Source organism: Penicillium vulpinum (genome assembly GCF_028829585.1).
Source record: "Penicillium vulpinum strain IBT 29486 chromosome Unknown utg000004l_segment0_segment0, whole genome shotgun sequence".
Classification (NCBI taxonomy): domain Eukaryota; kingdom Fungi; phylum Ascomycota; class Eurotiomycetes; order Eurotiales; family Aspergillaceae; genus Penicillium; species Penicillium vulpinum.
The window spans coordinates 7,090,442-7,108,545 of NW_026643244.1; the positions used below are offsets into that span (position 1 = coordinate 7,090,442).

Here is an 18,104-nt window from a genome sequence, read left to right on the forward strand (position 1 = left end):
CAGGAGGGATGTTAGTGGATGATACAAGCGGGTAAGATAAATGTCCCAACCCATCCGGAAACGAGACGAAATAAATCCCTCATCTCTAGCATCCATGAATAGACCAGGGAGAACCCCTATTCAACCTCCATCTCCGACCCCTTCCCCCTCTTAGCCTGCACCCAAGCAACAAAGTCATCCAGGGCACCGGGCCAAGCTCCCTCAGGACTCCACCAGCCCATCTCCTCATCCTCCAGACTCTTGCGCATAAACACCTCAACCTGTTCCCACAGGTCTTTATTAACAGGTTTCTTCCCGCGCTCTTCAAGGAACTCAATCCACCAATCCAGCCACGGCGTCGTTTCAGTGTTCCACGCCACACCGCCATGATCAGTCGTGAAGAAGAGACGCCACTGCTCAGCGGCGATTTCGAATTGAAGGTTGCGCTGTCCTTGCATTCGTGAGAGAGGGAATGTGTATCTGTAGATTCGTCGGAAGGTCTCTGGTTCTCGAGGGATTCTCTCCCGGAGGAGCTTAGCGTACGCTTGCATTTTTGGCATATTATCGCAGCTTAGATTGTTAGATTTGATGGGTGGGACATTGACAGTGTTTTGAGTCTGGATTTAAGGTGGGGGTTCTTTCGTGTTGAAATTCGCACTTACCGAGCTTTCAGCCATCCGTCCGTCCATCCCTGGCGGGTGAACTCGCCCATCGATGGTGACTGGAGTAGCTCGGCGATGCCTAGGCAGGTTACTTCGTCGAGCTCGACATTCAAATCACCGAGAAAATCTATTGCTCGCGTGATACCGATGGTATCTGGGCTTTCGATTGGGTCATCTGAGGAGATGTGAGTATTTCAAGTATAAATAAACTAGTCACAGGTGGGTAAGTACCTCGGTAGCGTTCGAAGGTCTTTGTAAGTTCTGAGGTCATGAGTGCAGCGGTGCCAGACGCAGCGGCGAAGAAACTATGTCAATGACAATATTAGCTTCGGGGTGTTTCAAGCGGGGACCATGTATGATTTCGCCAGTGTAAGATGGTCAGGTGTGTTATCATGGGGATGGGGAATGGCAAGCACATCTTCTTCGTCTTCTTCACTCGAGGCATTTGGAATGAACGGTGTGATGAGAGATCAATAATTTCTCTGAGTGAGACTTAAGCAAGCCCCGAAAAGAGAAGAGCAAATGTTGGAGCTTTGATGCTCTATCTATCTGCTGGCATCTTGGACTTAATCCAAAGGCATCCAGAGGTTGAAGACAAATCCAATAGAAAACAAAGAACGACAAAAGTTCGATGCAAGTGTGATGACAAGCACTTACGCGTCAAGTGCTGGAGGTAAACTCCAACCACATGCTTTAAGAAACTATAGTAGAAAGTTAGTCTTCTGATACACGTGACCCGGAGGAAGCGTCTCAAGATACTCAAACGGACTGCAGAAGGGAGAACATGCGGGAAAGCATGGAAGTTACTTACTTTAGTAGCAACAGACTCCTTTGTCCGTGTGCAGCTGATAAACTCAGCGATTTGATGTTTCTGGGTGGTTGTGTAGGGTGGCATGGTGGGGGTGGGCAATATCTGTGCCCACTACGCGGGGGAGAAACACAATAAGTGATAGAAACGCGCTGAGTGAATGAATGGAAGCGCCTGTTTTGTAGTGCTGGTGTGAGAGAATTTCTCTTTGGCTTGGTAGATAAAAGAAACACCAGGGCTATGAGGTCTGTAGTGAGTTATATCCCGCGCGTTTCCAAGGTTGAATGGATCGGGATGGCATCCTGCTGACTCATCAAGTCTCCGAAAAAGTCCACCCTATATCAACAACATGGGCTATACATGTATGGATAGACTTGGCATGACTATTGATTTTCATTACATTGGATATTGATTTGTGTGTATTCAAAATGTGTTTTTCATGTAGTAATCATTACAGAGAAGTTGTTGGTCAACATTTGCCATCAATTCATTACATAGAAGCAATGAGCACAGGATTCGATGCTAAAAAGTACAGTCAACTTTTGTAAGATCAAATAGATCAGGTAAAACTCCCAAACGCCTTTTGCGAGTTGCAAAAATGTAAGATTCGGTGTCATGTCGATTTTGCTTAGGTTGTGAACAAGGTATCCTCCTAATATGAATGTTAGCAATTTGGTCCTGGAGAATTTGAATATAGCTAACTCACCTCTCTAAGGTACTCTCCCGAGTCCGCCTATTAGTTTGTATTAGCCAATGTAATTAAGAGCCCAGACCTAAGCTTCGCATACCTGACGGTGGACCGCGATACTGGTAGGGTCCAATTTTGCGATCTGCGCGGATGATCTTGCTGTGACTCCGAATCCTAGGGGTACGTCGTTCGAGTCATATATCACAACGCCTGCATTCTCGGGGCAGTCCTCGCTTTCTGGGGGTTAATATAGTGAATGTATAGTCATTGGAAGAATAACCAACCTGAATCTAGCCACATGGGCTTTCAAAACCGAACCGCCATAGAGCAGAGGCTAAAAATTGTAAGCAAGGACAGTACATCATATCGGAAATTGGAACAAGCTTACCATAACTCCGTTTGCTTTGATCCAGACCTTGTACCGGGCGTGTTGCGCCAGGAGATCCAGAGCTGTCAGGTTGATGCGGAACTTGCCAGTCTGCCAGAATATTAGCATCATCGATCAGAATAACAGAATACCATCAGAGCTAATCACTTTAGTGAATTTCCCAATTTGGGTTCCAACGCTGAGCAAAACTTTTTTTTTTGGTTAGCTTTATACACCACGTCAAAGCTGAAGCAAAGCGTACCATCGCGAGGAAATGAAACGCTCAGGTTGGCAATTTCCTTGTTCACATAGTAAACCCGGGACCCTTGCAAGCGGAAAACATTCTGGGTACCATCTTCAGCCGGGGTAATAAGAGCATTGAGACTGCGGCCGGTATAGGAAGCTAGCTTCGTGAAGAGCGTCCGTGTCTCTTCCTATACGAGGCATGAGTTAGTCAAAGCAGCCAATGATTATGGAATAGGTACGCACTTCTGTGAGAGATCTCATATTGTCGGATATAAAGCTGAAGATATGGCAAAAAAGTTGAGTAGTAGCGAGCTTGTATTGTCGGGAAGTGAGAAAAAACTAAAGTCGGGCAATATCTTACCGCCCAGAAGTGGACCTGAAATTTATAGCGATGGAATGGACATGAAAAGCCAATCAGAGCAAGTTTTGACTTTCCGCCTAGAATTTTCGGGACCGCCTTTTCACTCTAAAGATCTTTTTTACTATTCTCCGCAGATTTCACCGTCAGTCCCCCAATTCTCTAATTACAAAATGGCGCGTGGTCCAGAAGTGAAGCGGAGACGATTGAGTCCTCCAGCGGATGTTGAGGACTCCTCGTCCCGCTCTAAAGCCGACCAAGAGTGGGATGTTGAGCAAGACTACGAACGTCGCCCACGCAAAAACACCAAGAAAGCCGGCGAGAACGCAAGATTGCCAATCAAGACTTCTGAAGGCTTTGTCCAGGCTGAAGTTCGGCCTGAAGATCAGGGCGAAGAGACCGACAGCTTCCTAGGTACCGATGATGATGAGGAGGATGGCTCTGGGGACGAGGAGGACGGAGAAGAATCGGAGGAAGAAGCACCCAAGATTCCGGTGAAAGCACAAATCCTGCAGGCAAAGGAAGACCTAGCGAAAATCGCAACTTTGATCAACGAGGATCCCGAGGAGAACATCTCTCTGTTCAAGACAATGGCTGAGATGGTGTCGAAGAAAAACACACATGTCACAGTTAAAAAACTGGCTTTGGCCTCACAGGCAGCCATCTACAAGGATGTCATCCCTGGATACCGCATTCGTCCATTGAGCGAAGAAGACCAGTCCGGTAGGGTATCAAAAGATGTGCGCAAGCTCCGAGATTTCGAACAGTCCCTTGTGTCAGGATATCGAGCCTATGTTCAGAAGCTTGCTATGCTCGTCAAGCCAGCCAAGGGGGATGCCCCCACAGATGCTGGACTGAGGAGCTTCGCGATTTCCATGGCTTGCACTATGCTCTTGGCCGTACCACACTTCAACTTCCGTAGCGAGCTTTTGAAGATCTTGGTGAACCGTCTTGCACGGAGAAATCTTGATGCCGACTATGTCAAGTGCCGCGAAACTATGGAGCAGATTTTCGCCAAAGATGACGATGGAACTGTTTCCCTCGAAGCTGTTCGTCTTCTCGCAAAGATGTTGAAGGCCAGAGACTTCCACATCCACCCCAGTGTCTTGGACACATTCCTCCACCTTCGTTTGCTTGGTGAGTTCCACTTGAAGGCATCTCGAGATCGAGTGGATCGGGAAGAAGAAGAGCCCTCCCATGGAAAGAAGCCAAAGCAAAAGCGCGAATTCCGCACGAAGCGAGAGCGCAAGATTCAGAAGGAGCGGAAGGAAGTCGAAAAGGATATGTCACAAGCAGAGGCAGTGGTATCGCACGAACAAAGAGACAAGAACCAGGCCGAAACACTAAAGCTTGTGTTCGGTCTCTATTTCCGTATTCTCAAGCTCCGCATTCCCGCACTGATGGGTCCTGTGCTTGAGGGTCTGGCGAAATATGCCCACCTTATTAACCAGGACTTCTTCGGTGATTTGCTCGAGGCTTTGAAAGACCTTATTAACCACGCAGAGCGCGAGGAAATGGGTGTGGAAGGCGACCAAGAGGTCGTCAATGAGGAAGACGACGAAGACGAGGACCATGTCACAATTGCCGAAAGCGCAGCCCGGGACGCTCGCCGAAGGACGCTGCTCTGCACCGTTACCGCCTTTGCCTTGCTAGAAGGCCAAGAAGCCAGCAAAGCAGCCGCAGGTCTCCACCTCGACCTGAACTTCTTCATCAAGCACCTCTACCGATCCCTCTACTCCCTCTCTATGAACCCAGATGTCGAATTCAACCCCGACACAGCCCTCCGCCTCCCCGACCCCAATTCCTCCGAACAAGGCGACCAGCTTTCCCAGACCCGCTCCAAGAACAAGGTCAACTTCCAGACCCCGATGGTCCTCCTCCTCCGCTGCTTGCAGCCGACTCTTTATCCCGCGCACACGGCACCCCGCCTCCAAGCAGACTTGCCAGTTTCTCCAAGCGTCTCATGACGACTTCGCTCCAGTTGCCCGAGAAGTCTGCTCTTGCAACGCTTGCACTCATGAACCAGGTCTCGAAATATCATGGGCGTCGTATCGCTTCGCTGTGGCACACCGAGGAGCGCAAGGGCGATGGTGTGTTCAATGCTTATGCTGCTGATGTTGAAGCTACCAATGTCTTTGCGGGTACGGTGTGGGAGGGTGAATTGTTACGTTTGCATTACTGTCCACAGGTGCGAGAGGCGGCAGTGGAGATTGAAAAGATGATGGTTTCCTCTAAGTAAATACTGTTTTGAATAATTTTACATGCATATTCAGCTACGATGTCTACTTTTCTTGAGAAATTGTACTCAAACATATTCAATTGACATGCTAATCTACACAACAAAATCTAACACACCTGACCAAGTCCTCCAAATCTGACTCTTTTTTTTTTTTTTTTGTTTTTGGGTGTACTTTTTTTTGTGAGGTTTTTTGTTTTTAATTTTTTTTAATTTTCGTTGTGACAGTAGCTTTGTGGTGAGCACTGGCTTGCTCGCCTACTTGCGAGGCTCTTTGCCAGTCTCAACCTTGGTGGCCTCCTCAGTGGCCGGGGCGCGGATCGCTGGGATCGCTGGGATCCCTTGAGCGTTTGCCTCACGGAACTGAGGGCGGAAGAGTGGGTGAATGTCCCCGAAGGGAATATTGCCGGGACCACCCGGCACACGGATGCCAGGGGGGAGTGTTGGCACAGGGGGAGCAGAGACTGGGGCCTCGCTCGAAGGAGTAGGTGCAGGCCGCTGAGTTGGGCTCGTAGAGCTGGCGGACTTCTTCGAACCGTTCTTCTTGGTCCGACGGGGAATTGAACTCTGCTTGACGGTAGAAGAGCCCGGAGGAGTGACAGTCGATGAGCCGGTGGCCGATGCTGGTGGAGTCGCCTTTGCTGTCTGAGGAGCTGATGTTGCAGCAGCGAGCTTTGGGGCAGGCTTTGCTGTCGAGGTAGTTGAAGATGTCGGGAGAGCAGGCGTTGGGGCAGGCGTTGCTGTCGAGGTAGCGGTAGCTGAAGATGTCGCGATTGCTTCAGACCCAGGGGAGGGGAGAGGAAGGGTCCTCAATGTACCGGTGTGTGAAATGGGGTCGAGGACAGGCAAAGCGGGCAAAGGGGTTGGAGGAAGAATTCTTTCCACATCATCAGCGACTGTGAGACCATGTTGTTGTTGCAAGACTCGGAGCGCAATTTGAGTGCGAATTATCATCTGTCTCATGAAGGTGATTTGCGCTTTCTGTTCGTTGGTTTGATCACCGATGTCTTGGATGTCTTCGTCGATCTCTTTATTCTTTCGACGTTGGTAGGCCACGAATGGCTCTGCGGTGTTGTCCCAGATTCCAGACAGGCACATGTCGACCTTGGCACCCAGGTCATTCAGCGACGAGGTGAGTCCGTTGATCTCAGTCCGCATTTCGTGAATTTCCTCCTTGAGGTTGCGGACCTGTTCCTTGGCTTCCTTTGCGTCGAGCTTTGCCTGGGAAAATTCGTCGGACAATTCAGTCATGTCCTTGAATAGCGCATCCGTTAGGTCCTTAACGTAGTCGTGTGTCAAGGTAATAAAGCCCTCAAGCTTCTGTTCGAGCTTGTTCATATCGTCGAGCTTCTTGCTGAGTCGCTTTTGGTCTGTCTCATAACGTGACTGGAGAGATCGGACTGCCTCAGGAAGGTCTTTGATAGTCAAACTAGACCGATGAGAGGTGGTCGGGCTGACACCAGAAGGACTAGCACCAGAAACACGCTCCATGGGACTAAAGCTAGGACGGTGCATGCCATCCTTTTTGAAGCTGGGTGTACGAGGGCTGGGTGTGTGCGGCTCGAATTTACTGGAGGGAGACACAGGGAGTGGCTTGTTGTTGCCCCCCGGAACATTGGAGCTGTCATCCATCTTTGGTGGAGATGGGGGAGCAGAAGAAGAACGAGGTTTAACTTGAGCAATGGAGATGTTGCCCGGTCGATTTTTCAGGATGGAAACAGGAAAAGGGGGAACAGGAGGGATGGAAGAAGCACGGGTGACAGAGCGAGAAGGGTGAGATGAAGAGGGGCGAGGGGGAGGTTGAGAAGAAGAAGAAGCTTGGGAGGAAGCAGCAGCCTGAGCCGCGAGTTTTGCTTTGCGTTGAGCGAAAGCGTTACGTCTGTCATGTGAAGGAGGCGGCAACACGAACTGTGAACCCTCTGCGAGACTTGAAGGCACACCAACCCTCGGATTGGTCGATTTGGAAGGCACAGGCACCGGGACCGCAGTGACAGTCACGTCAGAACGAGGAGATGCTAGTGGGTTGCACATGTCGGGCTCTTCAAAGTGTACGCGAGGAGTGGGACGGCGTGAGAGAGACGAATTCGCAGAAGATGATGGTGTCTCAGGACGGCCAGTACGGCCGCGGGGACCTTCCGAATCGGTATCTGTAAGTATATCAAGCGTCAGTAACCCTGCCCTTATTTCTTTGAAGCGAACTGAAAGTGACAGCTATCAATTAGCCATGCAAGGCCAAAGTGATAAATATCTCTCATGTTTTTGAGTATATCGCTCTTTATTCTTTCTTTCGAGGCATATTCTGTTGGCAAATGGATAGTTCCTTTGCCCACAGGACCTGCTTCTATAGAAAGGGTGACCATACAAAGGGATTTGGCTCGCACAGAGTCAAACAGGTCTGATTCCAAGGAACCGATCCCAATGTTAAGAAAGAGACCTGACTCTGAATAACCAATTCCAATGCCAAAGGAAGAGACTTGATTCAAAAGAATCATACTCAACTGTATGGCAAGGGACCGGATTCCCAGAAGCCAAGGTCAATCTCAGGAAAAACCGCTATCCTGCAGACAGGCTGGTCCAATCCCGCAAGGAGATACAGCTCTGCAGACAGAATGTCCCCATCTTACAGGAAGACAGGCGGTTCTGGCAAAAAAAGGCCTCGCTCCTTGGATGAACTCGAACGAAACGAGGCCCAAGTCCATCGAAAGAGACACTCCATGAGGTGAAAGGTGGTGAATGATTCACAACCCAAGAAAAGTGACTTACCTTGACTATCTCTCGCCATTTCTTCTGATGATTGTCAAAGAAAATGATGAAAATGATGTTACTAATGATGATTTGGAGAGAAAAGAAGAAGAGGATGAGGGACGCGTGTGGCAATAACAAGACGAAGAGATCGGGGTCGAGCAGCCCCAGCACGTGCCCCGGGGCCCGGGGGCGACAGCCATTCTCAGGTTCGAAAGGAAAGCACGATTCATTGCCTAGTTCAATACTATTGTTCATCATCCAATACCGAAGGAACGACCCATGGCTCTATGGTTACATCTCTCTGATGAGTCAAGTCTGTTCATTCATGCAGGCTCTCTTATACACATTGGATGGCAGACGCCCATCACACCAGCAAAGCAATGAAAAGAGGGAAGTTCTTCCAAAAAAAGCAAGCCAGAAGATGGATTATATACCAACTTTCAACCGGCGTTACACAGACACCAAGGCATAGCAAAGTGTGCATCAGTCAAAGAACTAAAGCAATTTTGGCATAGAACCTTCAAGATATTCAAAGAATTCAAAATACTACAGGCAAACAAGCTCAAAGCAAGTGAAAAGTATATAAGTTATTCATTAAGATCATGTCATTAAGTATACTGGATACATAGCAAGTCAGGCAGACCCATTGAGGGCGGCCGGCCATGCCAACACCAAGATAACAAGTGAGACAACAAAAGGAAATCATGAACCATAGAAATATTCAAAGCAAAGCGCAAATGGAATTCGTAAATAGGAAACAGGACATAATACAGGGGAATATAGGGGTTGGGGGAGATTCAAGTTTTATACTTCGTGGTGCCACGCACTATTCGTAGTGCCACGGTATAGTTCAGTTGGGCTCGAGTTGGGGCTTTGGGTGGCACGTGACCCCCGACCGCCCCCTGTGGCCGATGATGCCGATGTCGACAACGACCACTTATTTGTCTGTGAAGTAGGAACGCCAGAAAATTGCAAAAATAGGCACCGCAAAAATCGCCATCCAGAACAAATTGCTGATCGAGCAGTCAGTTAATTAGTTTGAATGAGTAGACTCTGCGTCATGACGACGATTTCTTCGATAAAAGGAAATAAGGAGAACTGGCTAGAGAAAAGCACAAGAAAACAAAAACACAGGATTTAGTCTAATTTGAGGCCTTTCCACGACGGAAGGGTGCAAAAATGGCCCCAAAAAAGTTCACAAAGACAGTGCGCAGGATTGCTTTGAGCCAGCTGTCAGGTGCACCATTTAGAGAAACAGCAGTCACTGACCGGTTCTGGCTCGCTGGGCGAGCATCATCCTCATCGTTATTCTTGGGTGCAAGAGTTTCGTCGGCAGCGGGCTTGGCATCAGTCGACTTGGCAGCGGATTCGGCGGTTCCCTTGCTGGCCTCGGCGGCAGGCTGGGGCTCGGTCGTAGTCTCGACTGTTGCGGCAGACGGTTGCTGAGTAGCAGTGGACAGTTGGTCGGTAGAGGGTTGGTTGAGCTTGCTAAGGAGGGCTTCGCGGTCTCCAGCGAGGGCTGCAAGAATGGGATCAGTTTCGAACGAGATGGCAGACGGCTGGGATGAAAGGTAAAACGGTGTTGGCTTACCGTCGGCAGGCTGTGCATCTGCTGCCGAAACCTGGGGCTGGGTCTCAGCCTTAGTAACGGGTTCTTTATCGGCATCAGTAGCTTGGATGTCCTTCTGATCTTTCGAGGCTTCTGGGGCAGTCTCGGACTCCTTGTGGTCCTTGTGAGCAAGAGCGGCCACGCCTGCACCGGCAATGGCGGCAGCGGCAGCACCAACACCAAGAATTTCAGCGCCGATGCCAGTATCCTTGGTAGCAACTTCTTCGGAGGCAGAAACAGCGGCCTCTTCCTGCTGAGTCTCGGGTTCAGTTGGTGCTGGGCTTTCAACATCAGTAGTGGAGGGCTGGATCGGCTCCTTCGCATCGGATGTCTCAGCCACAACTTCGGTCTCCACGGCTTCAACCTTGGAGGGTTCCTCAGTTGCAACTGTCTCCACGACAGGAGTAGACTGTTCTGGGACGAGGTCCTTGGCCTTGGTATCCTCCTCCTCCTGTGCAGGCTCTTCCACGGCGTTCTCCTTCACCACGGTTGTCTCGGGCTCGAGGTCCTTGGTGGTAGATTCCTCCTCTGGGGCTGCCTCGGGAGTTTTCTCCACGGGGACAGCAGCTTCAACAGGCTCTGCAGTAACCTCCTCCTCCTCCTCCTCCACAACTGGTGCCTCAACAACCTCAGTAGCCTGGGTGGTGGGCTCGACAATGACGGGCTCATTCACTTCCTCGGCCTTCTCGGTAGCTGGTGCCTCAGTGGCAGGCTCTTCAACAACGGGAGCCACAGCGGGAGTCTGTTCGGGGACAGGCTCGGCAGTGGGCTCAGCCGCAGTTCCCAGAACAGCAACTGGCTCATCGATGGGCTTCTCTTCGGCAGCAGGAGTTTCAGCAACAGCGGGCTCGGCAATGGAAGCCTCAGCCTTAGTCTCAGCCTCAACCACGGGCTCAGGGGTGGCAGCAACTTCAGCAGTCTCTGCCACAGTGACTGGCTCGTCCACGGCCTTTGCTTCGGCGGCAGAAGGCTTAGTATCTTGAGAAACAGGCTCTTCAACAGCGACAGAAGTATCAGTCTGTTCAGGGACGACTGGCTCGGCAACAGCTTCAACCTCGGGTTGCTTCTCCTCGACCTTCTCGTCCGCAATAATATCAACAGCGGCAGGAGTCTCAGTGGAAACCTTGACAGGCTCCTCGACAGCAAGTTCCTTAGCAGGCTCTTCAACAGGAGTCTCTGCAACAGCAGGAGTATCCTCGACTACCGGCTCTGGGGCGGAGGTCTCAGCGACGGGCTCCTCCGTGGCCTTGTCGGCGACGGGCTCTTGGATAGCCTGCTCGGTGACTTCCTCGGTCTTGGTAGCCTCCGGCTGCTCAACGACGACGTCCTTGGCAATTTCAGCGGGGATAACCTCCTCAGCTGATTCTTGCACAGACTCAGTAGAAGCGGCGTTTTCCTCAACGATAGCAGCGGCAGCCTCTGGGACGGTAGGAGACTTCTCAGTGATCGCAGCAACGGCAGCAGCCGCAGGAATAGCGGCAATCTCAATAGCAGCAGCTTCAGTGGTCTCAGGAACAGCGGGAGATTCTTCGGGGATAGCAGCAGCGGCAGCAGCCTCGGTGACAGCGGGAGACTCCTCTGGAGTCAAGTCCTTAGCAATTTCAGCCACAGGCTCCTCCACAACTGGTTCAACAGCCGTGGCCTTTTCGGTGGTGTCCTGGACAGACTCGGCCTTAGTGGGCTCCTGGGCCTTCTCAGTAGCAGCCTCTGCGGCGACAACTGCGGCAGGCTCTTCAGTCGCTTCGGTAGCCGGCTCAGCGGTGGTGGTCACCGCAGCAGCAACATCAGTAGGCTCCTCGACAGCAGAATCCTTAGCAGCTTCAGTCTCATTGACAGGCTCGGCAACCTCAGTCTCCTTAACTGGCTCGGCAGTCAATTCCTCAGTAACAGGCTGCTCAACGTGAGCTTCCTCGGTCACTTCCTTAGTGGGCTCAGAGACGACTTCCTCCTTGGGCTCGGAAACCTCGACAGTTGCCTCCACAGCCGGTTCCTGGACTGCCTTCTCAGTCACTGGCTCCTCAGCAGGCTTGGACTCTTCCACGGCTGCTTCGGTAGCTGGGGTATCCTGGACTGGTTCAGGAACAGCCTCGACAGTCTTAGATTCTTCCACAGCAGATTCAGCGGCGGGAGTCTCCTCGACAGCTGGTTCAGCAACGGCTTCGGCAAAGGATTTGACGTCCTTTTCCTCAGTAGCAGGCTCAGCAACCTCCTCAGTCTTGGGTTCCTCGACTGCGGGTGTCTCCTTAATGGTTTCAGGGGAAGCCTCGACAGTCTTGGGTTCTTCCACGGCAGCTTCAGCGGCAGGGGTCTCCTGGACAACTGGCTCGGCGACGGCTTCGGCAAAGGACTTGACCTCCTTTTCCTCAGTGTCAGGCTGAGCAACCTCCTCAGCCTTGGCTTCTTCGGCTGCAGGAGTTTCAGAAACAGCCTCGACGGCCTTTTCTTCAGTGGCAGGCGCAGCAACCTCCTCAGTCTTGGGTTCCTCGACTGCAGGGGTTTCAGAAGCAGCCTCGACGGCCTTTTCTTCAGCGGCAGGCGCAGCAACCTCCTCAGCCTTGGATTCCTCCACTGCGGGTGCCTCCTGGACGATTTCAGGAGCAGCCTCGACGGGCTTTGATTCCTCCACGGCAGCTTCAGCAGCAGGGGTTTCCTCCACAACCGGCTCAGCGACAGCTTCGGCAAAGGACTTGACGTCCTTTTCCTCAGTAGCAGGCTTCTCTTCAGTGGTGGATGCAGCAACTTCCTCGGCTTTAGATTCTTCGACCACTGGGGCTTCAGCAACAGCCTCGACAGCCTTTTCTTCAGTAGCAGGCGCAGCAACCTCCTCAACCTTGGATTCCTCCACTGCGGGTGTCTCCTGGGCGATTTCAGGAGTAGCCTTAACAGGCTTTGATTCTTCCACAGCAGCTTCAGCAGCGGAGGTCTCCTCGGCAACTGGTTCGGCGACAGCTTCGGCAAAGGACTTGGTGTCCTTTTCCTCAGTAGCGGGCTTCTCCTCAGTGGCGGGTGCAGCAACCTCCTCAGCCTTGGGTTCTTCGACGGCGGGAGTCTCTTCAACAATAGGCTCCGCAACGGTTTCGGAAACGGCTTCGGCAGGCTTTGATTCTTCCACAACAGCTTCTGTGGCGGGAGTCTCCTCGACAGTCTCGGGAACGGCCTCGGCGGCCTGTTCTTCTGCGGCAGGCTTCGATTCCTCAACAGCAGGCGTCTCCTTGGAGATTTCAGGAACAGCTTCCTCGGTCTTAGATTCTTCCATAACGGGAGTCTCTTCGACAGCAGGCTCTGCGACAGTTCCAGAAACGGCTTCGACGGGCTTAGATTCTTCAACGGCAGGCGTCTCCTTGGCGATTTCAGGAACAGCCTCCTCTGTCTTAGATTCTTCCGCGGCGGGAGTCTCCTCGACAACCGGTTCAGCAACGGCTTCGGCAAAGGACTTGACATCCTTTTCCTCAGTGGCAGGCTTCTCCTCGGCGACTGGCTCAGCAACCTCAGCCTTGGGTTCCTCAGCAGCAGGCGTCTCCTTAGCGATTTCAGGAACAGCGTCCTCTGCCTTGGATTCCGCCACGACGGGGGTCTCTTCGGCGATAGGCTCTGCGACAGTTTCGGGGATAGCCTCGGTGGTCTTTTCTTCTGTGGCGGCTTCGGTGGCGGTAGGCTCAGCGACCTCCTCAGCAACCTTGGATTCTTCGACGGCGGGCGCTTCCTGGGCGACTTCAGGAACAGCTTCCACGGTCTTCAGTTCTTCCACAGCGGTTTCAGCAGCGGGAGTCTCCTTCACGGCGTCTTCGGTAGTTTCAGGAACGGCCTCGGTGGTCTTTGAATCTTCCTTAGCGGGCTCAACGGCATCCTCCACAGCCTTAGGTTCTTCTACGGCAGCTTCGGTGGTTTCAGGAACGACCTCCGTGGTCTTTTCTTCCACAGTAGCTTCCGGGACAGCCTCGACAGTCTTTGACTCTTCCTTGGCGGGCTCAGCAATATCCTCCACAGCCTTGGATTCTTCGACGGCGGGCGCTTCCTGGGCGATTTCAGGAACAGCTTCCACAGTCTTCGATTCTTCGACGGCAGTTTCAGCGGCAGGAGTCTCCTTCACAGCGGCTTCGGTGGTTTCAGGAACGACCTCCGTGGTCTTTTCTTCCACAACAGCTTCAGGAACGGCCTCGGTGGGCTTTGACTCTTCCTTAGCGGGCTCAGCGATATCCTCCACAGTCTTGGATTCCTCTACGGCAGCTTCAGTGGGCTGCTCGACAACAGGCTCGGCGGCAGTTTCGGGGACGGCTTCGGAAGCATTTTCCTCGACGGGCTTCTCCTCTGCGATAGGCTCAGCAGCCTTTTCGGCGGTCTTAGTTTCTTCCGTAGCGGAAGTCTCTTCAACAGCTGGCTCAGCGACGGCTTCGGCGAAAGACTTGGCGGGCTCCGACTCTTCCGTGGATTCAGTGGTGGGCTTCTCTTCGGTGATAGGCTCAGCAACCTTGTCCGCGGTCTTAGTTTCTTCCGCGGCGGGAGTCTCCTCGACAATTGGCTCTGCGGCGACTTCAGGAACGGCCTCGGCGGGCTTCGACTCTTCGGTGGTAGGCTTGGCAACCTCTTCCACGGTCTTGGATTCTTCCACAACAGGCTCTGCGACAGTTTCTGGAACAGCCTCAATGGTCTTTGATTCCTCTGCGACGGGCTCGGCGACCTTCTCAGCAGCCTCGGGTTCTGTGGTTGGTTCGGCGGCAGGCTTCTCCTCTTCGGTAACAGGCTTGGCAGCCTCTTCCACGGCCTTGGATTCCTCGACAACAGGCTCGACAGTTTCGGGAACGGCCTCGACGGTCTTCGATTCTTCCGTTACGGGCTCGGCGGACTTCTCAGCCTCGGGTTCTGCGGTTGATTCCGTTACAGGCTTCTCCTCAGCCACTACTTCGGCAAAGGTTGGCTCAGCAACCTTCTCGGCGGGAGTCTCCTCGACAGTCTCGGGGACGGCCTCGGCGGCCTTTTCTTCTGTGGCGGTTTCTGTGGTAGGCTTCGATTCCTCAACAGCAGGCGTCTCCTTGGCGATTTCAGGAACAGCCTCCTCGATCTGAGATTCTTCCACGGCGGGAGTCTCTTCGACAATTGGCTCTGCGGCGACTTCGGGAACTGCCTCGGCGGGCTTCGCCTCTTCGGTGGTAGGCTTAGCAACCTCTTCCACGGTCTTGGATTCCTCTACAGCAGGCTCTGCGACAGTTTCCGAAACGGCCTCAGCAGTCTTCGATTCTTCTGTGACGGGCTCGGCGGACTTCTCAGCAGCCTCGGGTTCTGTGGTTGATTCAGCTGCAGGCTTCTCCTCGGCCACTACTTCGGCAAAGGTTGGCTCAGTAGCTTCAGCGGCAGGCTTTTCTTCGAGCACTGGCGCCTCGGTAGCATCGACGGCCTTCTCAGCAGGCTTTGATTCTTCCGTTGATTCAATTGTGGTTTTTTCCTCAACCACTGGCTCAGCAGCGGGTTCGGACTCCTTGGGAGCTTCGATTGATGCCGGTTCCTCTACTGCAGGTTCTGCAGTTTGGGTTTCGGGAGTCTGTTCGGCGGCGGCAGCAATGGAGCTAATACTCTCCTGTCTCTTTTGCTGCTTCCTCTTTGCCTTCTTGGCTTTCTTCTTTTCCGCTGCGGTCAATGGGACTCCGGTTTGGGTTGAATCTTTAGATTGCTGTGCTGTGTCGGACTCAACCAGGGTGGCGGTGGATTCGCTCATTTCTGCCTCAGTTGTGTCGGCAGTGGAGGTTCCATCTATCGATGAAATGGGCTCAACTGGTGCATCTGTAGGAAGCACATGGCTTTCCGGGATAAGGGGCTCTTGCACGGTAGCCATGGTTTATTTCGTTTCAAATTCGTAATGTCGTAAAAAGCTGATCGGGGATGGGTATTAGGAATATTTTCACAATTTGACCAGCAAAGATTTAACGCTAGATTATCGTGTACAGAAACAAGCTCACAGAGCAGCGATTATTGTGAGAGTATGGAGGAGGGGGAAAAGTCAGAAAAAAAATCTCAGCCCAAGTACAAAAAAAACCCACGGCACAGCTCGGAGTGGGGAAACAGTTGGCATAGTGACCATACACTATTTGCGATACACCTTTCCTCTTCTAGTTTTCTTTTTTAGCGTCTTTCAAGCTTAACGTCCAATGGTTGTTCGTTAATTTTGGGCTCTTTCATCCGGATATCCACTTCAATATGCGGTGAAGCTGCGCCGAGGTTTATTGTTTGGCCACTCTTTTGCTTCTTTTCGTTTTTTGCAACATGTACAACCTTACGATGTACATGATTTCTATGGAAGTACGGAAGTATTGAAGTACATGTATGTCTCTCTTTTTTTTTCGTACATAGTTGCACAAGAATCCAAAAGATGAGTCTGTCAAATAGAAAATTAGGCGCTAAAAAATGACCCTATTGATAAAAAGGCGCCAATGGTAGGTCACTTCTTATCCACCTGTCATATGGTCTTGAGTCATATTATTGCAGTGATCTTCAAAAGGAACATAATATTCTCCAAGATTGGCTGATGTTATGACTTTTTTCTTCCAAAGTTTTTCTTCCTAGACCCATATATGCGGAACACCACGGATCTCCCTTTATATTATTTCCTACTCTCTACAATTTCCATAATAAACATTGCACAAAATGAAGCTCGTGCCCTCACACTAGTAGCTCTCGTGCATTGCGTGCTGCCTCTTAGACCCACAGAAGCCTTTCCGGCACAAAACCATGCAATAATCTGCAGCTCCTAGGAGTACTCATTTCCGTTCCGACATTCATTTACTTCTTATTGAACAGATATACATACTGGGCGGTGTGATCGGTTTCCCGGTCCCGGAACGGAAAGAGATCGTGAGACTGTGGGAATATTAAGGGGCAATTTAACGGGTAAAAATAGTACGCTATATGGAGTAAAAGCTATATAGTCATCTCATGACCCCTCCTACTCCATAGTACTATAGTCGGAATAGGTCAGACGCCGGAAAATGTCGGATCATCTAGTGAACTCTACAATAGTAGCTAAAAGGAACCCATTTGCCATTGATATTGATCTAGAGTTGAACATCAAAGATTCAAAGGGGCAATTGCAAGGATTGCTATGTACTGACTTGGCGCATCCTTATCAATGCAGTTGACTATTGTTTTGCGCTCAATTCTGCATGTATTCTGCAAGACAGTAAGTAATTGCAAGTCGCATGCACCGGTCCAAATTGAGCGTTATTCTTATTCCTACACTTGATCCTCATATCTCCCCATGTATATCTCAAAATAAGCGTATGAATAGATATGAATCTTCCTCGCGTGGAAAAATCAGACGGTCGGATTCCTCAATAAAAATGCACCTGCATCACAACCTACAACCCCCTGTTTTTGTGAACGATATCAATATGACCACTCTATCCCCACCCGCATCAGCAGAGCCCGCGCCCCCTTGGCGAGAGGACTACACATTTATCTGCCATAGGTGTAATATGGTACTAAAATACTAAAATACACCACTCGGAACTTCAACAAGGTAGAATATGTAGGATCTTCACGTTGTGTGGGTTGTGAGTGTAGCACAGACGAGGGATATCTTATACGTGGGAAGGGAAACAATTATATATGATAAAATAAGTGCTAACAGATAGAAAGCCGAGGCTAGAGGCAGAGGAATACATCAAGCGGCACAGCGAGCAACTCGAGAAGGAAGTTCTGGGACATAAGTAGCGGAATAGGAGCGGCTACAGCAGCTAGAAATCCAGGCATTGGCAAGTGAACGGATGGGGGAATCACATACAAGTCCTCATTAGCTGATACATCCTCTGGAAATGGACTTTCCAAGGTGTCTCCATGTCAGCCGATATCAACCTGCGAGCGAGGAAGATATCTACTAGTGTTCTATGCTTATACTAAATCGACATTAATTAGGGCTTTTCTCGTCATGTTACGTTTTTATGAGGTAACTGCGATGCAGATTGATATTTGCTTCAACGACATGATACTCTCAGACAGTTTCTTCTTCTCTTCTTTCCTATCCACCCTTTCATATTAAAAAAAGCCGTGTTTATCCGTATCTGAGGTATTTCCTCGACAGCGATGTACAAAGTAGACTATAAAATCGGCTCTTCAAGTAAATCCTAGCTTTGCCTTATATGTCTGCTGAATATCCTCCACGTTGCCAAGAGCCTCAAACAAAGCCACTAAAAATGCAATCGGATCCTGCAAGCCTTCTGAGCTTAATTAGTGATATCAGCCGCACAACCAACACCCACACACCAATCAAAACCTCAATGTCCATAAGACTGAATGATCCGACTACATATACTCACTATCAAGTCGGACTTTTGAAAGTAGTGGCAAGAAGTCTTCGCATCGCTTGAGTCGCAAGCTGACTCGACTGCCACATCACCAATAAACCGTCATGTCACAAAA

At 50.9% G+C, this 18,104-nt stretch overlaps 6 protein-coding genes across 6 annotated transcripts; 2 read left to right on the forward strand and 4 right to left on the reverse strand.

Annotated features, from left to right (window-relative positions):
* Positions 1 to 116: 116 nt before the first annotated feature.
* N7479_011201 (defective in cullin neddylation 1 family protein) lies at positions 117 to 1,536 on the reverse strand (the record flags this gene model as incomplete). The annotated part of the gene is made up of 5 exons (XM_057258892.1): positions 117 to 549; positions 642 to 816; positions 873 to 946; positions 1,299 to 1,342; positions 1,453 to 1,536. The coding sequence occupies 5 exons, from the start codon at positions 1,534 to 1,536 to the stop codon at positions 117 to 119; spliced, it is 810 nt and encodes a 269-aa protein (XP_057106350.1).
* A 541-nt stretch (positions 1,537 to 2,077) lies between these two features.
* Positions 2,078 to 3,011, reverse strand: N7479_011202 (ribosome biosynthesis protein NIP7; the record flags this gene model as incomplete). The annotated part of the gene is made up of 8 exons (XM_057258893.1): positions 2,078 to 2,101; positions 2,156 to 2,182; positions 2,238 to 2,370; positions 2,422 to 2,471; positions 2,526 to 2,615; positions 2,673 to 2,713; positions 2,767 to 2,938; positions 2,994 to 3,011. 8 exons carry the CDS (start codon positions 3,009 to 3,011, stop codon positions 2,078 to 2,080), a joined length of 555 nt encoding a protein of 184 aa, XP_057106351.1.
* A 270-nt stretch (positions 3,012 to 3,281) lies between these two features.
* On the forward strand, positions 3,282 to 5,347 carry N7479_011203 (nuclear export protein Noc3; the record flags this gene model as incomplete). The annotated part of the gene is made up of 2 exons (XM_057258894.1): positions 3,282 to 5,054; positions 5,090 to 5,347. The coding sequence occupies 2 exons, from the start codon at positions 3,282 to 3,284 to the stop codon at positions 5,345 to 5,347; spliced, it is 2,031 nt and encodes a 676-aa protein (XP_057106352.1).
* A 255-nt stretch (positions 5,348 to 5,602) lies between these two features.
* Positions 5,603 to 8,126, reverse strand: N7479_011204 (uncharacterized protein; the record flags this gene model as incomplete). Its single annotated transcript, XM_057258895.1, has 2 exons — positions 5,603 to 7,491; positions 8,108 to 8,126. 2 exons carry the CDS (start codon positions 8,124 to 8,126, stop codon positions 5,603 to 5,605), a joined length of 1,908 nt encoding a protein of 635 aa, XP_057106353.1.
* Positions 8,127 to 9,231: 1,105 nt separating this feature from the next.
* N7479_011205 (PT repeat family protein) lies at positions 9,232 to 15,525 on the reverse strand (the record flags this gene model as incomplete). Its single annotated transcript, XM_057258896.1, has 1 exon — positions 9,232 to 15,525. One exon carries the CDS (start codon positions 15,523 to 15,525, stop codon positions 9,232 to 9,234), a length of 6,294 nt encoding a protein of 2,097 aa, XP_057106354.1.
* Positions 15,526 to 17,026: 1,501 nt separating this feature from the next.
* N7479_011206 (uncharacterized protein) lies at positions 17,027 to 17,399 on the forward strand (the record flags this gene model as incomplete). Its single annotated transcript, XM_057258897.1, has 2 exons — positions 17,027 to 17,156; positions 17,317 to 17,399. The coding sequence occupies 2 exons, from the start codon at positions 17,027 to 17,029 to the stop codon at positions 17,397 to 17,399; spliced, it is 213 nt and encodes a 70-aa protein (XP_057106355.1).
* Between the last annotated feature and the right edge of the window lie 705 nt (positions 17,400 to 18,104).